Raw genomic sequence first — 22,244 nt, forward strand, 5'->3', positions numbered from 1 at the left:
TCATAGACACTCCTTTTGATGATGCTCCAGAGGTTCTCAATGGAGTTGAGGTTAGGGGAGCATGGGTGCCACACCATAAGTTTGTCCCCTTTTATGCCCATAGCAGCCAGAGATGCAGATGTGTTATGTGCAGCATGAGACTGGGCATTATCATGCATGAAAATGATCTTGCTGCGGAATACAAGGTTCTTCTTCTTGAACCATGGAAGGAAGTGCTGTTTGAGAAACTCAACATACATTATGGAGTTCATCTTTACCCCTTCAGGGATCCTAAAAGGGCCGACAATCTCTCTCCCCATGATTCCAGCCCAAAACATTACTCCACCTCCTCCTTGTTGGCACCGTAGCCGTGTTTGCATGGGGTGTCCATCAACCAGCCATCCTCCACTCCATTCATCTGGACCATCGAGCGTTGTACGGCACTCATCTGTGAACAAAACAGTTTTGAAGTCAGTCTTCATGTATTGTTTGGCCCACTGGAGCCGTTTCTGCTTGTGTGCAGTGGATAGAGGAGGTCGACAGGATGGCTTACGCACAGCTGCAAACCTCTGAAGGACCCTGCATCTTGTTGTTTGGGGGACGTTGGAGGCACCAGCAGCTTCAAAAACTTGTCTGCTGCTATGACAAGGCTTTTTTGCCGCTGCTCTTTTAACCTGACGTAATTGCCTGTAGGAAAGAGTCCTCAATTTTCCCTTATCAGCACGCACACGTGTGTACTGTGAATCAGCTACATACTTGTTGATTGTGCGATGATCAGGATGAAGTGTCTTGGCAATGTTGATTGTAGTCATGCCTTGACCTAAACACTCCACAATTTGTTGCTTCTCAGCACCCGACACATCCTTTTTCTTTCCCATTTTGGCAGAAAATGTAGGCTGCTTAATAATGTGGGACAGCCTTCTTAAGTAGTCTTGCCTTTCATTGGACACACCTGCCAAACTAATTAGCACAGGTGTCTGCAATTGCTTACAGTGATATAAAGAGCTCTGACACACATCACCATCAATGAGTTTAACTGACAAACAAATTCTTACCTTATCACTCCTAAACACTTTTTGCATAATAATTTGGAACACAGTGTATTTATGACACTCCATCGGCTTTCGTCAATGTCCCCCAATCATATGCCGTACATGATCCAGTTATTCTCCCCTGCTCCTACCTTTGACGGGTAATTATAAGTGACTTTAAGTCTACAGCGCTGCAGCCAAGCACAGGGCTCAGCAGCATGTGCCATTTATATCAGCTGAGCCAGTGATTGACTGCAGCGTTGTTGACCCAACGTCTCTGGAGCAGATTTAATGCTGGACCCCGGGAGGCTGAGGGCTGTATAGTATACTGATGGTCCACAGGACGCTGAGGTGGGAGATCCCTTTAAGAACACAATGCAGACTGTGATTGTAATACACACAATTACTAGTAAAAATGATAGGACAGTATAATAAATGTACCCGTAAGTTACAATGGAAAATGCCATTGCAGGTTTTGTTATGTTTTTTTTTTCTAAGACAGAAATGGATCCAGTAGTATGGAGATGTATAAGGGCAGGGTTTACTCATCGCCTCTGCAGTGTTTGGCTGCTCTGTGTCCTTATATCTCTTTTGAATTCACATGTGGCTTTGGCTCATGAAAACTCAGTCAATAACTGCAGCTTTATCCCCTCGTCCCCCAAAAAAACCCCAAAGGGCAGGAAACCATGAGGACATCAAGAATTAATCATTACCAAATTACTTTCTGTACTAAGTAGCAGGGTTTCCGGTTTGGAGCGCACCTCTGTGCACAACACACATACCAGATTATTAGACTTTTTGGATTATTGGCTGACAACGGATTTTAGGTGTACAGTTATATGAAAAAGTTTGGGCACCCCTATTAATCTTAAGCTTATTGTTTTATAAAAATTGGTGTTTTTGCAACAGCTATTTCAGTTTGATATATGTAATAACTGTTGGACACAGTAATGTTTCTGCCTTGAAATGAGGTTTATTGTACTAACAGAAAATGTGCAATCTGCATTCAAACAAAATTTGACAGGTGCATAAGTATGGGCACCCTTATCATTTTCTTGTTTTAAATACTCCTACCTACTTTTTACTGACTTACTAAAGCACTTTTTTTGGTTTTGTAACCTCATTGAGCTTTGAACTTCATAGTCAGGTGTATGCAATCATGAGAAAAGCTACTTAAAGTGGCCCCTTGCAAGTTGTTCTCCTGTTTGAATCTCCTCTGAAGAGTGGCATCATGGGCTCCTCAAAACAACTGTCAAATGATCTGAAAACAAAGATTATTCAACATAGTTGTTCAGGGGAAGGATACAAAAGGCTGTCTCAGGGATTTAACCTGTCAGTTTCCACTGTGAGGAACATAGTAAGGAAATGGAAGAACACAGGGACAGTTCTTGTTAAGGCCAGAAGTGGCAGGCCAAGAAAAGCATCAGAAAGGCAGAGAAGAAGAATGGTGAGATCAGTCAAGGACAATCCTCAGACCACCTCCAGAGAGCTGCAGCATCAACTTGCTGCAGATGGTGTCACTGTGCCTCGGTCAGCTATACAACGCACTTTGCACAAGGAGAAGCTGTATGGGAGAGTGATGCGAAAGAAGCCATTTCTGCAAGCACGCCACAAACGGAGTCGGCTGAGGTATGCAAAAGCACATTTGGAGAAGCCAATTTCTTTTTGGAAGAAGGTCCTGTGGACTGATGAAACCAAGATTGAGTTGTTTGGTCATACAAAAAGGCGTTATGCATGGCGGCTAAAAAACACAGCATTCCAAGAAAAACACTTGCTACCCACAGTAAAATTTGGTGGAGGTTCCATCATGCTTTGGGGCTGTGTGGCCAATGCCGGCATCGGGAATCTTGTTAAAGTTGAGGGACGCATGGATTCCACTCAGTATCAGCAGATTCTTGACAATAATGTTCAAGAATCAGTGACAAAGTTGAAGTTACGCAGGGGATGGATCTTTCAGCGAGAAAATGATCCAAAACACCGCTCCAAATCTACTCAGGCATTCATGCAGAGGAACAATTACAATGTTCTGGAATGGCCATCCCAGTCCCCAGACCTGAATATCATTGAACATCTGTGGGATCATTTGAAGAGGGCTGTCCATGCTCGGCGACCATCAAACTTAACTGAACTGGAATTGTTTTGTAAAGAGGAATGGTCAAAAATACCTTCATCCAGGATCCAGGAACTCATTAAAAGCTACAGGAAGCGACTAGAGGCTGTTATTTTTGCAAAAGGAGGATCTACTAAATATTAATGTCACTTTTCTGGTGAGGTGCCCATACTTATGCACCTGTCAAATTTTGTTTGAATGCAGATTGCACATTTTCTGTTAGTACAATAAACCTCATTTCAAGGCAGAAACATTACTGTGTCCAACAGTTATTACATATATCAAACTGAAATAGCTGTTGCAAAAACACCAATTTTTATAAAACATTAAGCTTAAGATTAATAGGGGTGCCCAAACTTTTTCATATAACTGTATATTGTTCCAATGTCTATCTGACTGATTTAGGCCATATGTACACAACTGTATTACATCTTTGTACCCCCTCTCAGTTGAATGGAGCCATAGACTTTTATAGGGCCCCACTGTACCTCCATATGCCTCTAGTTACATTTGGGAGTCAGAGGGAAGCAGAATAATATGTCACTGTGACATGTTTCATCGTATGACTGATTACACCCTGTGTTAGATCTGCAGATAGGCCATCATACTATACTGCTCTGTTTAGGGGCTGCTCATTATGGGGACATGTCCATTGTACTATTAGCTCAAGGGTCTAAAAAAATATGCGAGCAGGGGCCTCACTCATCTTGGTATCTGATTTATGTGTTATTCTGTAATGTCGTTATTGTCTGTACAAGTCGCCAAATGTAAAGTGCTGCAGCGCTATACAAATAAAAATTATTATATTATGGTGTTTTGCCACCTAAAACAGATACATGAGGACTAGTGATGGGCGAGCATACTCATTTAACCCTTTCACCGAGCATGCTCGGGTGCTTACCAAGTAGCTTTGGCGTGCTCCTATATTATGTTTGAGTCCCTGCGTCTGGATTATTTACGGCTGTTAGACAGCCTCAACACATGCAGGGATTGCTTGTTTGTTAGGGAATCCTCCCATGTGTTGAGGCTGTCTTACAGCCGTAAATGATGCATACACAGGGATTCAAACATAATATATGAGCACGCCGAAGATACTCGGTAAGCACCCGAGCATACTCGGTAAGCACCCGAGCATGCTCAGTTAAAGGGTTAAACGAGCATGCTCGCTCATCACTAATGTGGACCTCTCAGCCCACTTCCTTCCGCCCCCTCACAGTGACTTAAGGCCCCGTCACACTAAGCGATGCAGCAGCGATCCCGACAACGATACGACCTGTCAGGGATCGTTGCTGCATCGCTAATACATCGCTGGTGAGCTGTCAAACAGGCAGGCTCACCAGCGATCAGGGGAGCAACGATATCGTGGAAAGAATCGTTCCACGATGTCCTGCTCCCGTTACCAGCCTGCTGCAAGCAGGAGCAGGCTGGTAACTATGGTAAACATCGGGTTACTAAGTGCGCGTGTGCCCCTAGTAACCCGCTGTTTACCATGGATACCACTCTGCTACCGTGCGCTGGAGCCTCCGCTCACAGTAGCAGAGTGGTATCTATGGTAAACAGCGGGTTACTAAGTGCGCGCGTGCCCCTAGTAACCCGATGTTTACCATGGTTACCAGCCAGATCGTTGGTCCCGCTGGTCACACACAGCGATGTGTGCTGGCCAGCGGGAGGCCAACGACCAAAAAATGGTCCAGGACACTTTGCAACGATCAGCGACCTCACAGCAGGGGCCTGATCGTTGCAAAGTGTCACACATAGCGACATCGCTGGTGAGGTCGCTGGTGAGTCACCAAAACCGTGACACAGCAGCGATCTCGCTAGCGATATCGCTTAGTGTGACGGGGCCTTTACAATCGCAGACCATACATAGATAGTGACAGATCTGCGGGAAACTAGCATTATTTATGTAGGTAATCCACTTGGTTCTATAGGTATTCATGGCTTATCTTGACAACCCTCGTAGAGATGTCTTCTGTGTGCACAATGGGCAGGACACAGACCTATTGAAGCTTATGTGCTAGTGCACACGTGTCGTTTTCCGTACAGACCTCCTTAGCATGTTGAAACAAAACGCGCCATGCGCTACTCTGAAGTAGTTCCTGTCATGGCAGGCCGCTCCTGCACCCGTCTGTGATATGTACGAGCACACAGAGTTGCTTATGGAGCCTTCATTTGCGCAATTGGCTGGACTTAGCCTATCCCCCTTTTGAAGTTTATGGCATTATCCTAATCGTGCCATCCACACCATGAGTATCTTTGATCACTTCTTTGAATTCTGGAAACTCCTTAGATCTTTCCAACTCTGAATCTAAAGCCCCCATCTCACATAGCGAGATCGCTAGCGAGATCGCTGCTGTGTCACGGTTTTGGTGACGCAACAGCGACCTCACCAGCGATGTCGCTATGTGTGACACTTTGCAGCGATCAGGCCCCTGCTGTGAGGTCGCTGATCGCTGCAAAGTGTCCTGGACCATTTTTTGGTCGTTGCCCTCCCGCTGGTCAGCACACATCGCTGTGTGTGACCAGCGGGACCAGCGATCAGGCTGGTAACCATGATAAACATCGGGTTACTAGGGGCACACGCGCACCTAGTAACCCGTTGTTTATCATGGTTATGAGCCTGCTAAAGTGAGCGGTAACCTCCCGCTCACCGTAGCAGAGTGGTAACCATGATAAACAACGGGTTACTAGGTGCGCGTGTGCCCCTAGTAACCCGATGTTTATCATGGTTACCAGCCTGCTCCTGCTTTAGCAGGCTGGTAACCAAGAGCAGGACATCGTGGAAAGATTTTTTCCACGATGTCGCTACTCCCCTGATCGTTGGTGAGCCTGCCTGTTTGACAGCTCACCAGCGACCACATAGCGACGCAGCAACGATCCCTGACAGGTCGTATCGTTGCAGCGTCGCTAAGTGTGACGGGGCCTTAAGGCTATAAGCCCCTGTTTCACATAGCGAGATCGCTGCTGACTCACGGTTTTGGTGACGCAACAGCGACCTCACCAGCGATGTCGTTATGTGTGACACTTTGCAGCGATCAGGCCCCTGCTGTGAGGTCGCTGATCGCTGCAAAGTGTCCTGGACCATTTTTTGGTCCTTGCCCTCCCGCTGGTCAGCACACATCGCTGTGTGTGACCAGCGGGACCAGCGATCAGGCTGGTAACCATGATAAACAGCGGGTTACTAGGGGCACACGCGCACTTAGTAACCCGCTATTTATCATGGTTACCACTCTGCTACGGTGAGCGGTAACCTTCCGCTCACCGTAGCAGAGTGGTAACCATGATAAACAGCGGGTTACTAAGTGCGCCTGTGCCCCTAGTAACCCGCTGTTTATCATGGTTACCAGCCTGCTCCTGCTTCAGCCAGGAGCAGGACATCGTGGAAAGATTCTTTCCACGATGTCGCTGCTCCCCTGATCACTGGTGAGCCTGCCTGTTTGACAGCTCACCAGCGATCACTTAGCGACGCACCAGCGATACCGGCCAGGTCACATCGTTGTCGGGATCGCTGGTGCGTCGTTATGTGAGACGGTACCTATAGACTGGTTGCGAGGAGTTTTCTGCCTGACAACCCATTGTTAGGCCATGTTTGTCTACTAGCAAGCTGTCAGTCATCGCTCAGTGCTGGCTTGTCACTGGAAAAGGAAAAAAGCATCTTGATAACAGTCACACTAAGCCAATCCTCCTGTCTGGCTGCAATGTATTGATAATGTGTACCAATGGCAACCCCTTTCCCTAAACTCTTATAGCAAACTTGTTTAGTTTTCTATGCTCCAGTTCTTGGGCCTCTTCCAGCATGTCTGTAAAATAGAAGGTGACCAACCTGTGAAACCATATGGCCATTTGTTGGGGAAATTACAAAAATATAAATCTATTTTTCTACTTCATTGTACTGAAATCTTACAGAGAATTAGGTGGAATTCAGACGTCCCGCACATACCAGGACCACAACGGAGTGCTCTCCACATAGTGAGCGCACTGTAATCACTCCTCGGCTCCTTGCCTGATATCCTGCTCTGCACACGTGCTGCAGCACAGGTCGGGTGATTGCAGTGATTTCACCTGTAGTGAGCGCTGAGTAGTCGGTGTGTCCCCCTGCAGCTGTCCAGTTACACAGCCCCATTTATTCACCAGCAGATTACCAATATGGCTGCAGGTATATATGGTTTATAACAAGTTCCTTTCAAAATCTGTTGTTATGCTCCTGATGTTCTTATTGTTTCCCGATGGTATTTTCTTTTTATGGCAACCCAATTTTAAAGGGGTAGTCCGAAATTAATATTGATTTAAATCGTAAAAGGCTACTATGTAATGTAGTAATCTAATAGTTTTTATAATACACGTTAATTAAAAAGTCCCTACCGTTGCCTCTCTAACTGCTTTATTTATTTTACCTCCTTGTGTTTTGATGACACTTTGTTTATGAGCCACCAGTGCATCCTGGGATACTCAAATAGGACGTCATCAGGGAGCACAGTCTGTCCCCAACCTGAAACAAAGCATGATCAGTGATGTCAGCTTCAGGGGCTGGGCTAGTCCCTACTCTACTAAATGTGCATCGGTTGTCAATTACAACGAGCTCCCTTGTTACTGTGCATTATTCTTTTCAATGTGCACAGTGACAGTGCACTCCCTCTCTGGATCTAATTAGAAGTGAAGAGCTGCCAAGAGAGCGCATTGTAAGGAGAGAACGCAGCAAGCAGAGACCAGCCTCCCCCCTAAATAGATTTAACTTTCTCTCCTTACAGTGCGCTCTCTAGCTGCCGAGGGAGCACACTGTCACTGTGCATTGAAAAGAATATTGCTCAGTAACAAGCGTACTGAGCATATGTCGGCCTTGACAATTGACGCATGCTCAATAGAGCAGGGAATAGCCTAGCCCCTGAAACTGACGTCACTGATATTGCTTTGTCTCGGGATGGGGACATTGGCTGCGGCAGCCTCTGCCCCTGATGATGTCTCATTTCAGTATCCCAGCATGCACTGCAGTTTCTCAAATGAAACGTCTTCAAAATGGAAGTAGGTAAACAAATAAAGCAGTTAGAGTAGAGAGGGAGGCCGGGACATTTTAATTAAAGTATATTACAAAAACGACTTGTTACACCGCTGGCGTCCCATTACAGGACCACACTGGTATCAGTAAGCTCTTTCCAACAAGCCATTTATTTACCAATGTTAGTAAAGGCAGACCACATGGCGAGGGGCTGGGTATTATACACCTGCGGCCGGGGGACTGCATACAAAACCCTGAATTCAGTGACAGAGAGGTGCGTCCTAATACTTGTGTCCATGTAGTGTATAGCTAGATTATAGGGGCTGTCCAGCCAAAATAAAAATACCTGGGGGACTATATATGGAAAAAAATTAACAACCTCAGTCATACCGTGTGAACAGCACCCTCCTGGATCCAGCGCAGGCCGGACCTTGGTCTGCACTGAGGCAGAAAGTGGTGATGGCACCGCTCCATCACATGCCGGACTGCTGCAGCCTGTGATTGCTCCAACTCAGCTGACCACTGCAGCCAATATGTCTTCGTAGGCAACAGAGTCGCCTGTGCTGGATCCAGGTGGGGGCTATTAGGTTAGCTTGACTGCGTTTGTTATTTTCTACATATCTGATCCCCCGACTTCAGCTTATATTTTGTCTGGACAATCCCTTTAACGCTACCTTGACATAAATTTCCGTCAGATATGGCAGCCACATTTGCACTATAAACCTTTTTGTAATATATGCCTCACTTGCATAAACATGTGCTAAGATGCCTTTTAATAACCTAGCGATCTAGATCTTCTTACATGGCACACCTGTACATTCTGCCTGTCTAGTCCCTGTGCTGTCACCTGTGCCACAGTCATTATTGTCCTGGCAGGCCGGTCCCTGCGTTGTATAAAAGCTGTGACCTGGGCATGAAGGACAGAAGGTTCTAACCTTTATAATCCGATAGTTTATCTGGAGGGATATTTCTGTGGGGGAATTAAGGAGATCTGCAGGAGCAGTGTTGTGTAAAGGAGCTGTCCGGCTTCCTGCATGAATACTGACGTCTGATGATGGGAAAACGGCAGGTGGTAAGTAACTATGAGGCTTCATCGATTGCTTATCACCATGGGCGAGGGGGGCACCGGCTAGGGCAGAAAGTGCCCGGATGCTAATGTGTCTTCCTATTGTCACCGAGGCTGGATGTGTTATGTCATGAGGCTTTTGTTGTCCATGCTGTACTACATTGCATTGATTAGTATAGCAGCGTCCATATACTACGTGTAGGTGGGGACTGCGGATTTGTTATATTCAGTAGCAGATTAGTCTAGATATATTCTAAAAACAATTACAAGCTTTTGTGTTACTGGCCTTGCTTTCTCTCTGGCCACGTTGTGCGTCTATGAAGTTACTATATGTGCAGTGTGGGTTATGAGCTCACTTAAGATGCTTTCTCTTAATGTTTTTTTTAATTTATTACCAATTGCAGGCGCCACCACGTGCCCTCCCACCAATGCCAAGGTAAATGGTACGATATGTTCATTCATACATTTTACAGTTATCGCTTTTGGTTTTAATCGACTATTCTTTGCTTTTTATGTGTTTGCTTGGAAATCCTTCCGGTGTTAAGCACATATCAGGGTATGTAATGTCGATATTTTTTTTTTTGCTTTATTGCACTATATAATTAAACAATTTTTTTATATATATAATATATATATTGTAAATTATTGAATGATTTTAATACTATTGTTGTATTTTTTCCTTATAATTGATCTTCAGAAGATGAAATTCCCATCGGCCGCCCAAAAAAGAAAAGGTCCAAGCAACTTAATAGTGCATTAGGTAAGGGCAGTATTTAATGCGAAATCGGTTTTTACAGAATATTACATCTATGACAGAAATGTTTATTCCTCTTCTGTATTCACATGCTAAATGCTCTTGGGCCCCATTTAATCAGGAATGGAGTTTTACACTCCAGACTTAATGACTGGCGCACTGGAGTAAGATGATCCAGTCCCTGGCATGCCTATTAATGAAGTTGGCGCATATTTTAGCTGGTGTGCGCCACCATATGGAATGTAGTCCATTCAGGGACTAGAGTGTGTTTCTTTTGTTGTATGAACTGTGACATGAAACTGTCTTCCACAACCTCACTTTTGTAGCAGAGTTTTGCTATTCCTCACCCAGTTTTAAACCTCCTACACATTTGTTTCTGTTTCATTTAATGTCTGTGTTTCATTCTACATATGAAGATGATGATCATTATCATGTGTTTGGTATACTTGGATACTCATACACTTGACTATAATTTTACAAAATCCTTGACAGTGCAAGAAGAATTGATGCTGTTTTGAAGCCAAAGTGTGATCACACCAAATATTAATTTAATTTACATTTCTGTTTTGTTTTTTTTCACTTCACATTTTAATTGATAAAAGTTTCTTTTTAACGCTTCTATTTTTCAAAGCATTCTTACTTTGCAATGTTTTTCCACCCCGCCTAAAACTTTTGTACAGTACTGAATCTATCAAGTACTAGAGCTTGGATCAAAACATATAGGGGAGGAACTGTTACAGCTCAGGGATGGGTGTCAGCTTGGTGTTTGTGACTGGCAGAGGTAACCGGATTGTTTCGATATCTGCAATGCATTTATATATTTATGTTCTGTTTTGTTTTTTTCTTTTGCAGAGGATGTTGCACAGGAGACAGTTTTGAAAAACTCAGAAAGTAACGAACCTCTAACACCTGAGAGAAGAAAAAGGAAAAAAAAGAAGTTTGCAGGTAAACTGGATTATAAAGTTATGATACAGGCCTGTTCAGATATTAGAATTGTGATTTTCATCCTCGACACCAGTTTCCAGTTTACATGTAAATACTCAACTTTCATGTACAGTCATGGCCAAAAGTTTTGAGAATGACACCAAAATTATATTTTCACATGATCTGCTGGCCTCTGGTTTTTATTAGTGTTTGTCTGATGTTTATATCACATACAGAAATATAATTGCAATCATATTATGAGTACCAATAGGTTATATTGACAGTTAGAATGAGTTAATGCAGCAAGTCAATATTTGCAGTGTTGCCCCTTCTTCTTCAAGACCTCTGTAATTCTCCCTGGCATGCTCTCAATCAACTTTTGGACCAAATCCTGACTGATAGCAGTCCATTCTTGCATAATCAATGCTTGCATTTTGCCAGAATTTGTTGGTTTTTGTTTGTCCACCCGTCTCTTGATGATTGACCACAAGTTCTCAATGGGATTAAGATCTGGGGAGTTTCCAGGCCATGGACCCAAAATCTCTATGTTTTGTTCCATGAGCCATTTAGTTATCACCTTTGCTTTATGGCAAGGTGCTCCATCATGCTGGAAAAGGCATTTTTTGGCGCCAAACTGCTCTTGGACGGTTGGGAGAAGTTGCTCTTGGAGGACATTCTGGTACCATTCTTTATTCATGGCTGTGTTTTTAGGCAAGACTGTGAGTGAGCCGATTCCCTTGGCTGAGAAGCAACCCCACACATGAATGGTTTCAGGATGCTTTACAGTTGGCATGAGACAAGACTGGTGGTAGCGCTCACCTCTTCTTCTCTGAATAAGCTGTTTTCCAGATGTCCCAAACAATCGAAAAGGGGATTCATCAGAGAAAATGACTTTGCCCCAGTCCTCAGCAGTCCACTCCCTGTACCTTTTGCAGAATATCAGTCGGTTCCTGATGTTTTTTCTGGAGAGAAGTGGCTTCTTTGCTGCCCTCCTTGATACCAGCCCTTGCTCAAAGAGTCTCCGCCTCACAGTGCGTGCAGAAGCACTCACACCAGCCTGCTGCCATTCCTGAGCAAGCTCGGCACTGCTGGTAGTCCGATCCCGCAGCTGAAACAGTTTTAAGATACGATCCTGGAACTTGCTGGTCTTTCTTGGGCGCCCTGGAGCCTTTTTGACAACAATGGAAGCTCTCTCCTTGAAGTTCTTGATGATGCGATAGATTGTTGACTGAGGTGCAATCTTTGTAGCTGCGATACTCTTCCCTGTTAGGCCATTTTTGTGCAGTGCAATGATGGCTGCACGTGTTTCTTTAGAGATAACCATAGTTAACTGAAGAGAAACAATGATACCAAGAACCAGCCTCCTTTTAAAGTGTCCAGTGATGTCATTCTTACTTAATCATGACAGATTGATCGCCAGCCCTGTCCTCATCAACACCCACACCTGTGTTAATGGATCAATCACTAAAACGATGTTAGCTGCTCCTTTTAAGGCAGGACTGCAATGATGTTGAAATGTGTTTTGGGGGTTAAAGTTCATTTTCTGGGCAAATATTGACTTTGCAAGTACAGTAATTGCTGTTAAGCTGATCACTCTTTGACATTCAGGAGTATATGCAAATTGGCATTACAAAAAAATGAAGCAGTAAACTTTGGAAAAATTACTATTTGTCTCATTCTCAATACTTTTGGCCATGACTGTACATGGTAACTGCAATTGCTTTTTTTGCTCTACTTTACTTACCTTCTTCTGATCCTTAGTTACACATCTTATTTCTCAGCAGTTGGCGCTCTTGCCTTGCAGTCCAGTGTTCAAATCCTTCCATAGGCATCAGCGGCCTGCAGCTTTTATATTATTACTATTAATATTATTATTCCATTAATTCTAGGGTACTCTACATATTTTTCTTTAATCTGTATGGGGTCTTACTAGGTACACTGGAAAGATATAGGTTGTAGTGTCGTATAATATTAGAATGACTCCTTTTTTATGCAGACTATATCCTATATAATGTAACTGTTAGTCTCTGAAATGTGAATCTACAATATAATTGAAAAATGTGAATAAGAAAATGTCATTGATTGCATATGGGGCATTTTTTTTTCTACCATATAAAATATTAATTTGCAAGTTCCGGTACTTATAGAATAACAGTTGTTTTAATATTTGTTTCATGAATCAATAGTGCATATGAAAAATAATAAACTTTCTAATATATTTTATCAGTGAAATCTGCTTCCTTCTCGAGCAGGTCTGATCATCATTCTTAATTTCTCACTCAGAGGGTAAAATGTGTATTAAGTGAAGACAGACTTTCCCATTACTGAGAGAGGAGATGGCAGCTGCTACTGATAAGATTGTATGTTAAAAGAAAGGGAGGCGATATAGGCAAAGTTCCTTCCTTCTGCATAAAATCTTATCAGTAGCAGCTACCATCTCTTATGTCAGTAACTAGATGGTGGCCCGATTCTAATGCATCGGGTATTCTAGAATAGGTATGTGGCCAACCGGGTGCAATCAGCAGAACTATGTTTAAATTTGGCGCCAAAATCGCCGATTGGTCGCGTTCGGCAACCGCGACCAATCAGCAAAGCGGTGTTTCAATTTGGCGGCAATATCGATGATTGGTCGCGGGCGCCGCCCGCGACCAATCAGCGAACCGTGTTAGTGAGGACTGGAGAGCGTGTTTAAATTTGGCTCCAAAATCGCTGATTAGTCGCGACCAATCAGCAGAGCGGTGTTTAAATTTGGCGCCAATACTGCTGACTGGTCGCGGCCGCCATCCGCGACCAATCAGCAGTGCGGTGTTTAAATTTGGCACCAAAATCGCTGATTAGTCGCGACCGCGACCAATCAGCAAAGAGGTGTTTAAATTTGGCGACAATAGTGCTGATTGGTCGCGGCCGGCGACCGCGACCAATCAGCAGAGCGATGCAGAGCGGGGTTTAAATTTGGCGCCAAAATCGCTGATTGTTCGTGGCTGGCGGCCGTGACCAATCAGCAAAGAGTTGTTTAAATTTGGCACAAAAAACGCAGATTGGTTGCGGCCGGTCGTTGCGACCAATTAGCAGAGTGAGGTTTAAATTTGGCGCCAATACTGCTGATTGATCTCGGCCAGCGACCGCGATCAATCAGCAGAGCGTTGCTTAAATTTGGCGCCAACGAGAGTGTTTAAATGTGGAGCCAAGATCGGTGATTGGTCGCGGCCGATATTTAAATTTGGCGCCCAAATCGGTGATTGGTCACGAGCAGCGCCAGCGACCAATCAGCGATTTTTAACACAAATGTCCCGGACCTTTGTAACACCATGCGGATACTGTGGGGACATCAACGGCTAGGGTGTGAAGGGAGGACCGGGGAGCGGCGCTGCGGGTTGGGATACTTCTGCTCCGAGCGCTCGCTCATGTCCCGGGTTCTCGGAGCGGAAGTATCCGCACAGGCAGCGCCACTGACATCCATGCGGCTAGGGTGTGAAGGGAGGACCGGGGAGCGGCGCTGACATCCAATTGGTCGCGGCCGCTATTTAAATGTGCCGCACAAATCGGTGATTGGCCGCCGACTTGGCCCGCGACCAATCACTGATCTTGCGGCCAAAGTTAAACAGTACTGTGCTGATTGGTCGCGGACGCTGCCCGCGAGCAATCACCGATTTGGGCGCCAAATTTAAATATCGGCCGCGACCAATCACCGATCTTGGCTCCACATTTAAACACCGCTGTGCTGATTGGTCGCCGACGCTGGCCGCGACCAATCACCGATTTTGGCGCCACATTTAAATAGCGTCCGCGACCAATCCGCACAGCGGTGTTTAAATGTGGGGCCAAGATCGGTGAGTGGTCGCGGCCGATATTTGAATGTGGCGCCCAAATTGGTGATTGGTCGCGGGCAGCGTCCACGACCAATCAGCACCGTAGTGTTTAACTTTTGCGGCAAGATCCGTGATTGGTTGTGGGCCAAGACCGCGACCAATCACCGATTTGTGCGGCACTTTTAAATAGCGTCCGCGAGCAATTGGATGTCAGCGCCGCTCCCCGGTCCTCCCTTCACGCCCTAGCCGCATGGATGTCAGCGGCGCTGCCTGTGCGGCTACTTCCGCTCCGAGAACCCGGGACATGAGCGGGCGCTCGGCGCAGCAGAAGTATCCCGACTCGCAGCGCTGCTCCCCGGTCCTCCCTTCACACCCTAGCCGCTGATGTCCCCACAGTACCCGCATGGTGTTACAAAGGTCCGGACATTTGTGTTAAAAATCGCTGATTGGTCGCTGGCGCTGCCCGCGACCAATCACCGATTTGGGCGCCAAATTTAAATATCGGCCGCGACCAATCACCGATCTTGGCTCCACATTTAAACACCGCTGTGCTGATTGGTCGCGGCCGATATTTAAATTTGGCGCCCAAATAGGTGATTGGTCGCGGGCAGCGCCAGCGACCAATCAGCGATTTTTAACACAAATTTCCGGACCTTTGTAACACCATGCGGATACAGTGGGGACATCAGCGGCTAGGGTGTGAAGGGAGGACCGGGGAGCGGCGCTGCGAGTCCGGATACTTCTGCTGCGAGCGCCCGCTCATGTCCCTGGTTCTTGCAGCGGAAGTATCCGGACAGGCAGCGCCGCTGACATCTAATTGGTTGCGGACGCTATTTAAAATTGCCGCACAAATCGGTGATTGGTCGCTGTCTTGGCCCGCGACCAATGACTGATCTTGGCGCCAAAGTTAAACACTATTGTGCTGATTGGTCGCGGCCGATATTTAAATTTGGCGCCCAAATCGGTGATTGGTCGCGGTCAGCATCCGCGACCAATCACCGAGTTGGGCGCCAAATTTAAATATCGGCCGCGACCAATTACCGATCTTGGCTCCACATTTAAACACAGCTGTGGTGATTGGTCGCGGCCGATATTTAAATTTGGCGCCCAAATCGGTGATTGGTCGCCGACGCTGCCCGCGACCAATCAGCACAGCGGTGTTTAAGTTTTGCGCTAAGATCAGTGATTGGTCGGGTCCGAAGACCGCGACCAATCATCGAATCGTCTTGGTGAGGACCGGGGAGCGGCGCTGCCTGTGCGGGTACTTACGCTGCGAGAACCCGGGACATAGCGGGCGCTCGCAGCAGAAGTATCCCGACCCGCAGCGCCGCTCCCCGGTCCTCCCTTCCGCATGGAGGTCAGCGGCGCCGGCGGTCCTTCCGCTGATACCGGCCGGGAGATGAGCGCCTCGCGCCGCTCATCTCCCGGCTGCATCTCCGTCCCGCAGATGGGTCCGGCGGTCGGGTTCCTTCTGCTGTTGCCGGCTGGGAGATGAGCGCCTCGCGGCGCTCATCTCCCCGCTGCATCGCTGCTCAGCTCCGTCCCGGAGTTGAGCCGCTAACGGCCGCCATCTTTTTTTAGAAATCCCCCGGCGCTGATTGGCCGCTGGCGGACCAATGAGCGACGCGGGATTTCCTGGACAGACGGACGGACGGGCGGGCGGGATAAGACTATTATATATATATAGATGGGAGAATCTGGCTTCAGTAAACTGAGAATTTTGAAAATGAAAGATGAGTCCAGAAGGAGAAAGAAGCAGATTTCTCTGATGAGATATATTGCATAGTTTATCATTTCCATGTGTAATATTGACTTAGGAAATAAAAATGGTCTTTAAAATTTAGGCTATATTCCCACAATGAGCTTTTGGCAAGTTTTTGACGCTGCAAAATTTCTGCACCTATTATTTAAATTAGGTTACTTGCGGTTTTTCATTGCGTTTTTTTAACATTCTTTTTTATCGCGTTTTTGATACTGCGGTTTTTATCTTTTTGTTGTGTCATGCTTTAAATAAAGCTACTTTGTTGTTGATACTTCCTGGTTTTCGGCTTTGACAAATTTTGGTGTGAATTTTATTGAGAAATTTAGGTGTGAATTACATGCGTTTTTGATGCGTTTCCGCGAAGGAAATGCACTAATATCGCATGTGTGTTTTTTGCCTGCAGATTTTCCGTATCTAAAGCAAGTCTATGCAGAAAATCCGCAGATAACTCAGCTTACCTACAAGAGAAATTGACATGCTGCGGATTTGAAACGCGCACCGCAGATCAGTTTTTACGTTGAGTACAAAATGGCACAGAAGGCAGGAGATTTCTATAAATCCCATCCACTTTGCTGGAAATGATTTTGACACCGCAAAAATACACATCGTCAAAAACGCACCAAAAGCTCATCATGGGAACGTAGCCTAAAAGTAACAGTTTACATCTGAGTTTACGCCTTGTTTTTATCTAGCAGTAGTTTTCAATTTAGTCTATTTCCTAACATACAGTTTAGCCGATTTTTCTTCATATTGATAAACATGCAATAATCAAAGGGATGTTCTAATAGTAGGATGTGCCATAATTGTCTGATATGAGCGGCTGAACAGACTTGCTCAGCTGTTTCTATAACCCCCGTAGAACATAATGCAGAGAGCTGCACCCTTCTGCAGAGTCTTTCCCAGAATCTTTGATTTTATCTGCTAGCAGAAGTCCCCTTACATAGAAGAAGTCATCAGAATCTGGACATCACCTATTTGTGGCGTATGGCGGGTGAATTAAGTATTGAACATGTCACCAATTTTTTTAAGTAAATATATGTGTAAAGGTGCTATTGACATGAAATTCTCACCAGATGTTGGTAACAACCCATTCAATAAATGGATGGGTTGATCCATAGATTAATTTGTGTAATAATGAAAATTGAAGCAAAATGTAAAACTGAAAAGACAAAAAGCACAAATAGGGTCTTAACTGGTAACAAAGTGGTGTGGAATATTATAGGTACGCTCACCTGATAGGGTTGTGAAAGTCACAACTCCTATAGAAGCATGTAAGGGCTGCTGTAGGACCACCAATGGGATACGATGCAATAAATGAGGAATACGGTAGTTCAGAATCTGTGCTGCCCGAGGTACAATCACATACAAAGGGGAAGCATGAATGGTTCATGCTTCACCTTGGGTGTGATGGTACATCGGGCAGCACGGATTCTAAACCACCGTATGCCTCATTTATTGCACAATAATGAAAATTGACACAGGGAAAAAGTATTAAGTACGCTTAGGGTGCTTTCATACTGTGTTCTGGCACCCGTTCGTTGGTCCAGTTGGGGCTTAGGTCCAAACCCCCTGCAAAATGGGATTCGTACATAAGCACCGACAGGACCAATGAATGGGTGCCAGAAAGCAGTGTGAAAGCACTCTTACTGAAATGTATTTAATACTTCGTACACAAGCCTTTGTTGGTGATGACCGCTTCAAGACAACTTCAACCCATGTAATCCACACAGGTTAAGAAATCAAACCATAGATGTACATAATTTAGGTGTAATAATGAGAAGTGACACAGGGAAAGAGTATTTAACACGCTTACTGAAATTTATTTAATACGTGGTACTAAAGCCTTTGTTGGTGATGGCATCTTCAAGATGCCTCCTGTATGGAGAAACTAGTCTCATGCATTGCTCAATTGTGATTTTGACCCATTCTTCCACACAAACACGCCTCAAATCCTGAAGGTCCCGTTGGCTCCTTCTATGAACTCCGCTTTATTCCTTCATTTATTTTCTTTTGGATTCAGGTCAGGTAATTGGCTGGGCCATTCTAGCAGCTTTATATTCTTTCTCAGATACCAATTAAGTTTCCTTGGCTGTGTGTTTGGTATAATAGTCTTGCTGAAATGTCCACCCTCCTTTATTCTTCATCATCCTGGTAGATGGCAGCAGTTTTTTTTTTATCAAGAATGTCTGTGTACATTTGTCCATTCCTTCAATTACATGAAATTTGCCAGTGGCGTATGATGAAAATCAGCACCACGCCTTGATGTTCTCACCTCCACTGTTCGCTGTTAGTATGGTGTTTCAGGGGTTATATGCAGTGCCTTTTGGCCTCCAAACATGGTGTGTATTATGGTATCCAAAGAGTTCAAGTTTGGTCTCATCTGACCAGACAATATTCTCCCAGTATTTCACAGGCTTGTCTAAATGCTGTTGAGCAAACTTTAAACACGCTTGAACATGCTTTTTGTTCAGCAATGGAGTCTTGTGTGGTGAGCGTGCATACAGGCCATGGAGGTTGAGGACATTGCTTATAGTTTTCTTTGAAACAATTGTAGCTGCTGATTCCAGGCTTTTTTATAGTGGTTCTTGGCTCGTGGACAACTCTTTTGATAATTCTTTTTACTCCTCTGTCTGAAATCTTGCGGGGACCACCTAGTCGTGGCTGCTTTATGGTGAAATTATGTTCTTTCCACTTCCAGATTATAGCCCCAACAGTGCTCACTGGAACCTTCAGTAGTTTAGAAATTCTTATGTAACCTATGCCATCAGTATGTTTTGCAACAATAAGGTTGCAAAGATCTTGAGATAGCTCACTGGCTTTACCCATCATGAGATGTTTCTTGTGAGGCACCTTAGTAATAAGACACCTTTTTATAGGCCGGTGATGGCGAACCTTTTAGAGATGGAGTGCCCAACCGGCAACCCAAAACCCACTTATTTATCGCAAAGTGCCAACATGACGATTTAACTTGGGGCTGAAGCAGACTTCACATGAGACTTGGAAAAGTACTCCCCACACACACTGCCCCTCTGCAAAACATACACACACACACACACGCTGCCCCTCTGCAAAACATACACACACACACACACGCACACACGCTGCCCCTCTGCAAAACATACACACACACACGCTGCCCCTCTGCAAAACATACACACACACACGCTGCCCCTCTGCAAAACATACACACACACACGCTGCCCCTCTGCAAAACATACACACACACACGCTGCCCCTCTGCAAAACATACACACACACACACGCTGCCCCTCTGCAAAACATACACACACACACGCTGCCCCTCTGCAAAACATACACACGCTGCCCCTCTGCAAAACATACACACACACACACGCACACACGCTGCCCCTCTGCAAAACATACACACACACACACACGCTGCCCCTCTGCAAAACATACACACACACGCTGCCCCTCTGCAAAACATACACACACACACGCTGCCCCTCTGCAAAACATACACACACACACGCTGCCCCTCTGCAAAACATACACACACACACGCTGCCCCTCTGCAAAACATACACACACACGCTGCCCCTCTGCAAAACATACACACACACACGCTGCCCCTCTGCAAAACATACACACACACGCTGCCCCTCTGCAAAACATACACACACACACGCTGCCCCTCTGCAAAACATACACACACACACGCTGCCCCTCTGCAAAACATACACACACACACGCTGCCCCTCTGCAAAACATACACACACACACGCTGCCCCTCTGCAAAACATACACACACACGCTGCCCCTCTGCAAAACATACACACACACACGCTGCCCCTCTGCAAAACATACACACACACACGCTGCCCCTCTGCAAAACATACACACACACACGCTGCCCCTCTGCAAAACATACACACACACACGCTGCCCCTCTGCAAAACATACACACACACTCTGCCCCTCTGCAAAACATACACACACACATGCTGCCCCTCTGCAAAACATACACACACACACACACACGCTGCCCCTCTGCAAAACATACACACACACACACACACGCTGCCCCTCTGCAAAACATACACACACACACACGCACACGCGCACACACACACGCTGCCCCTCTGCAAAACATACACACACATGCTGCCCCTCTGCAAAACACACACACACACACACACACGCTGCCCCTCTGCAAAACATACACACACACATGCTGCCCCTCTGCAAAACATACACACACACACTGCCCCTCTGCAAAACATACACACACACGCTGCCCCTCTGCAAAACATACACACACACACGCTGCCCCTCTGCAAAACATACACACACACACGCTGCCCCTCTGCAAAACATACACACACACGCTGCCCCTCTGCAAAACATACACACACACGCTGCCCCTCTGCAAAACATACACACACACACACGCTGCCCCTCTGCAAAACATACACACACACACACACACACACACACGCTGCCCCTCTGCAAAACATACACACACACACACACGCTGCCCCTCTGCAAAACATACACACACACACACACGCTGCCCCTCTGCAAAACATACACACACACACACACACGCTGCCCCTCTGCAAAACATACACACACACGCTGCCCCTCTGCAAAACATACACACACACGCTGCCCCTCTGCAAAACATACACACACACGCTGCCCCTCTGCAAAACATACACACACACGCTGCCCCTCTGCAAAACATACATACACACACGCTGCCCCTCTGCAAAACATACACACACACACGCTGCCCCTCTGCAAAACATACACACACACACGCTGCCCCTCTGCAAAACATACACACACACGCTGCCCCTCTGCAAATTATACACACACGCTGCCCCTCTGCAAAACATACACACACACACGCTGCCCCTCTGCAAAACATACACACACACACGCTGCCCCTCTGCAAAACATACACACACACACGCTGCCCCTCTGCAAAACATACACACACACGCTGCCCCTCTGCAAAACATACACACACACGCTGCCCCTCTGCAAAACATACACACGCACATACTACCCCTCTGCAAAATACACACATGCACATACTGCCCCTCTGCAAAATGCACACACGCACATACTGCCCCTCTGCAAAATACACACACCCGGTACGCAGACGCATGCGCGCACATCTGCGTATCGTGTGCGCACGTCTGCGTATCGTATGTGCGCGCACGTCTACTTACCCTGCGCGCGCATGCACGCACGCACGCGCACACGCACACACACACACACACACACACACACACACACACACACACACACACACACACACGCCCTCTGCAGAATATACACACAGACACTCACACACACTCAGCCCTCTGGAAAATACACACAGACACACACACTGCCCCTCTGAATAAAGTGGTCCCTCATCCCCCACACACTGCCTCTAGCCAAAGTCTTGCTGAAGCTCTTACCAATTCCTCATGCACAGCGCGCTGTCTCTGCTCTGCTGTGGCCCCAGCACAGGCAGCAGTGTGATGGGGCCAGTAGCTGGATGACGTCATCACACTGCTGCACATCGGACCTGGAGCTGACAGGCGCTCGCTCCTCTGCCTCAGTCCTGGCGCAGCACTGTTCACATGTATTCGTGTCTAGAAGACGCAAATGCATTTGAACATGGGAGCGGAGCGTCGGCGGTAGCGGTCCTGGTGTGCGTGCCCACAGAGAGGGCTCCGAGTGCCACCTCTGGCACGCATGCTGTAGGTTCGCCACAGCTGTTATAGGCCATCAGTTGAACCAGCTGATATTATTTTTCACTAAGTGGCAGGATTTCTTTCTAATTACTGATAGATTTC

General features: G+C 46.2%; 1 protein-coding gene across 1 annotated transcript in view; it reads left to right on the forward strand.

The window, feature by feature from the left end:
• The first annotated feature begins 10,680 nt into the window (after positions 1-10,680).
• The window catches only part of TMEM237 (transmembrane protein 237), a 42,137-nt gene continuing 30,573 nt past the window's right edge, over positions 10,681-22,244 (forward strand). The window contains exons 1-3 of the mRNA XM_073646105.1: positions 10,681-10,714; positions 10,786-10,984; positions 18,449-18,453. Coding sequence (XP_073502206.1) covers positions 10,681-10,714; positions 10,786-10,984; positions 18,449-18,453 — 238 coding nt within the window. The remainder of the gene's footprint in view (positions 10,715-10,785; positions 10,985-18,448; positions 18,454-22,244) is intronic.

The sequence above is a fragment of the Phyllobates terribilis genome, unplaced genomic scaffold (assembly GCF_046119375.1).
Source record: "Phyllobates terribilis strain yellow unplaced genomic scaffold, ASM4611937v1 Scaffold_9__5_contigs__length_417890890, whole genome shotgun sequence".
Lineage (NCBI taxonomy): Eukaryota > Metazoa > Chordata > Amphibia > Anura > Dendrobatidae > Phyllobates > Phyllobates terribilis.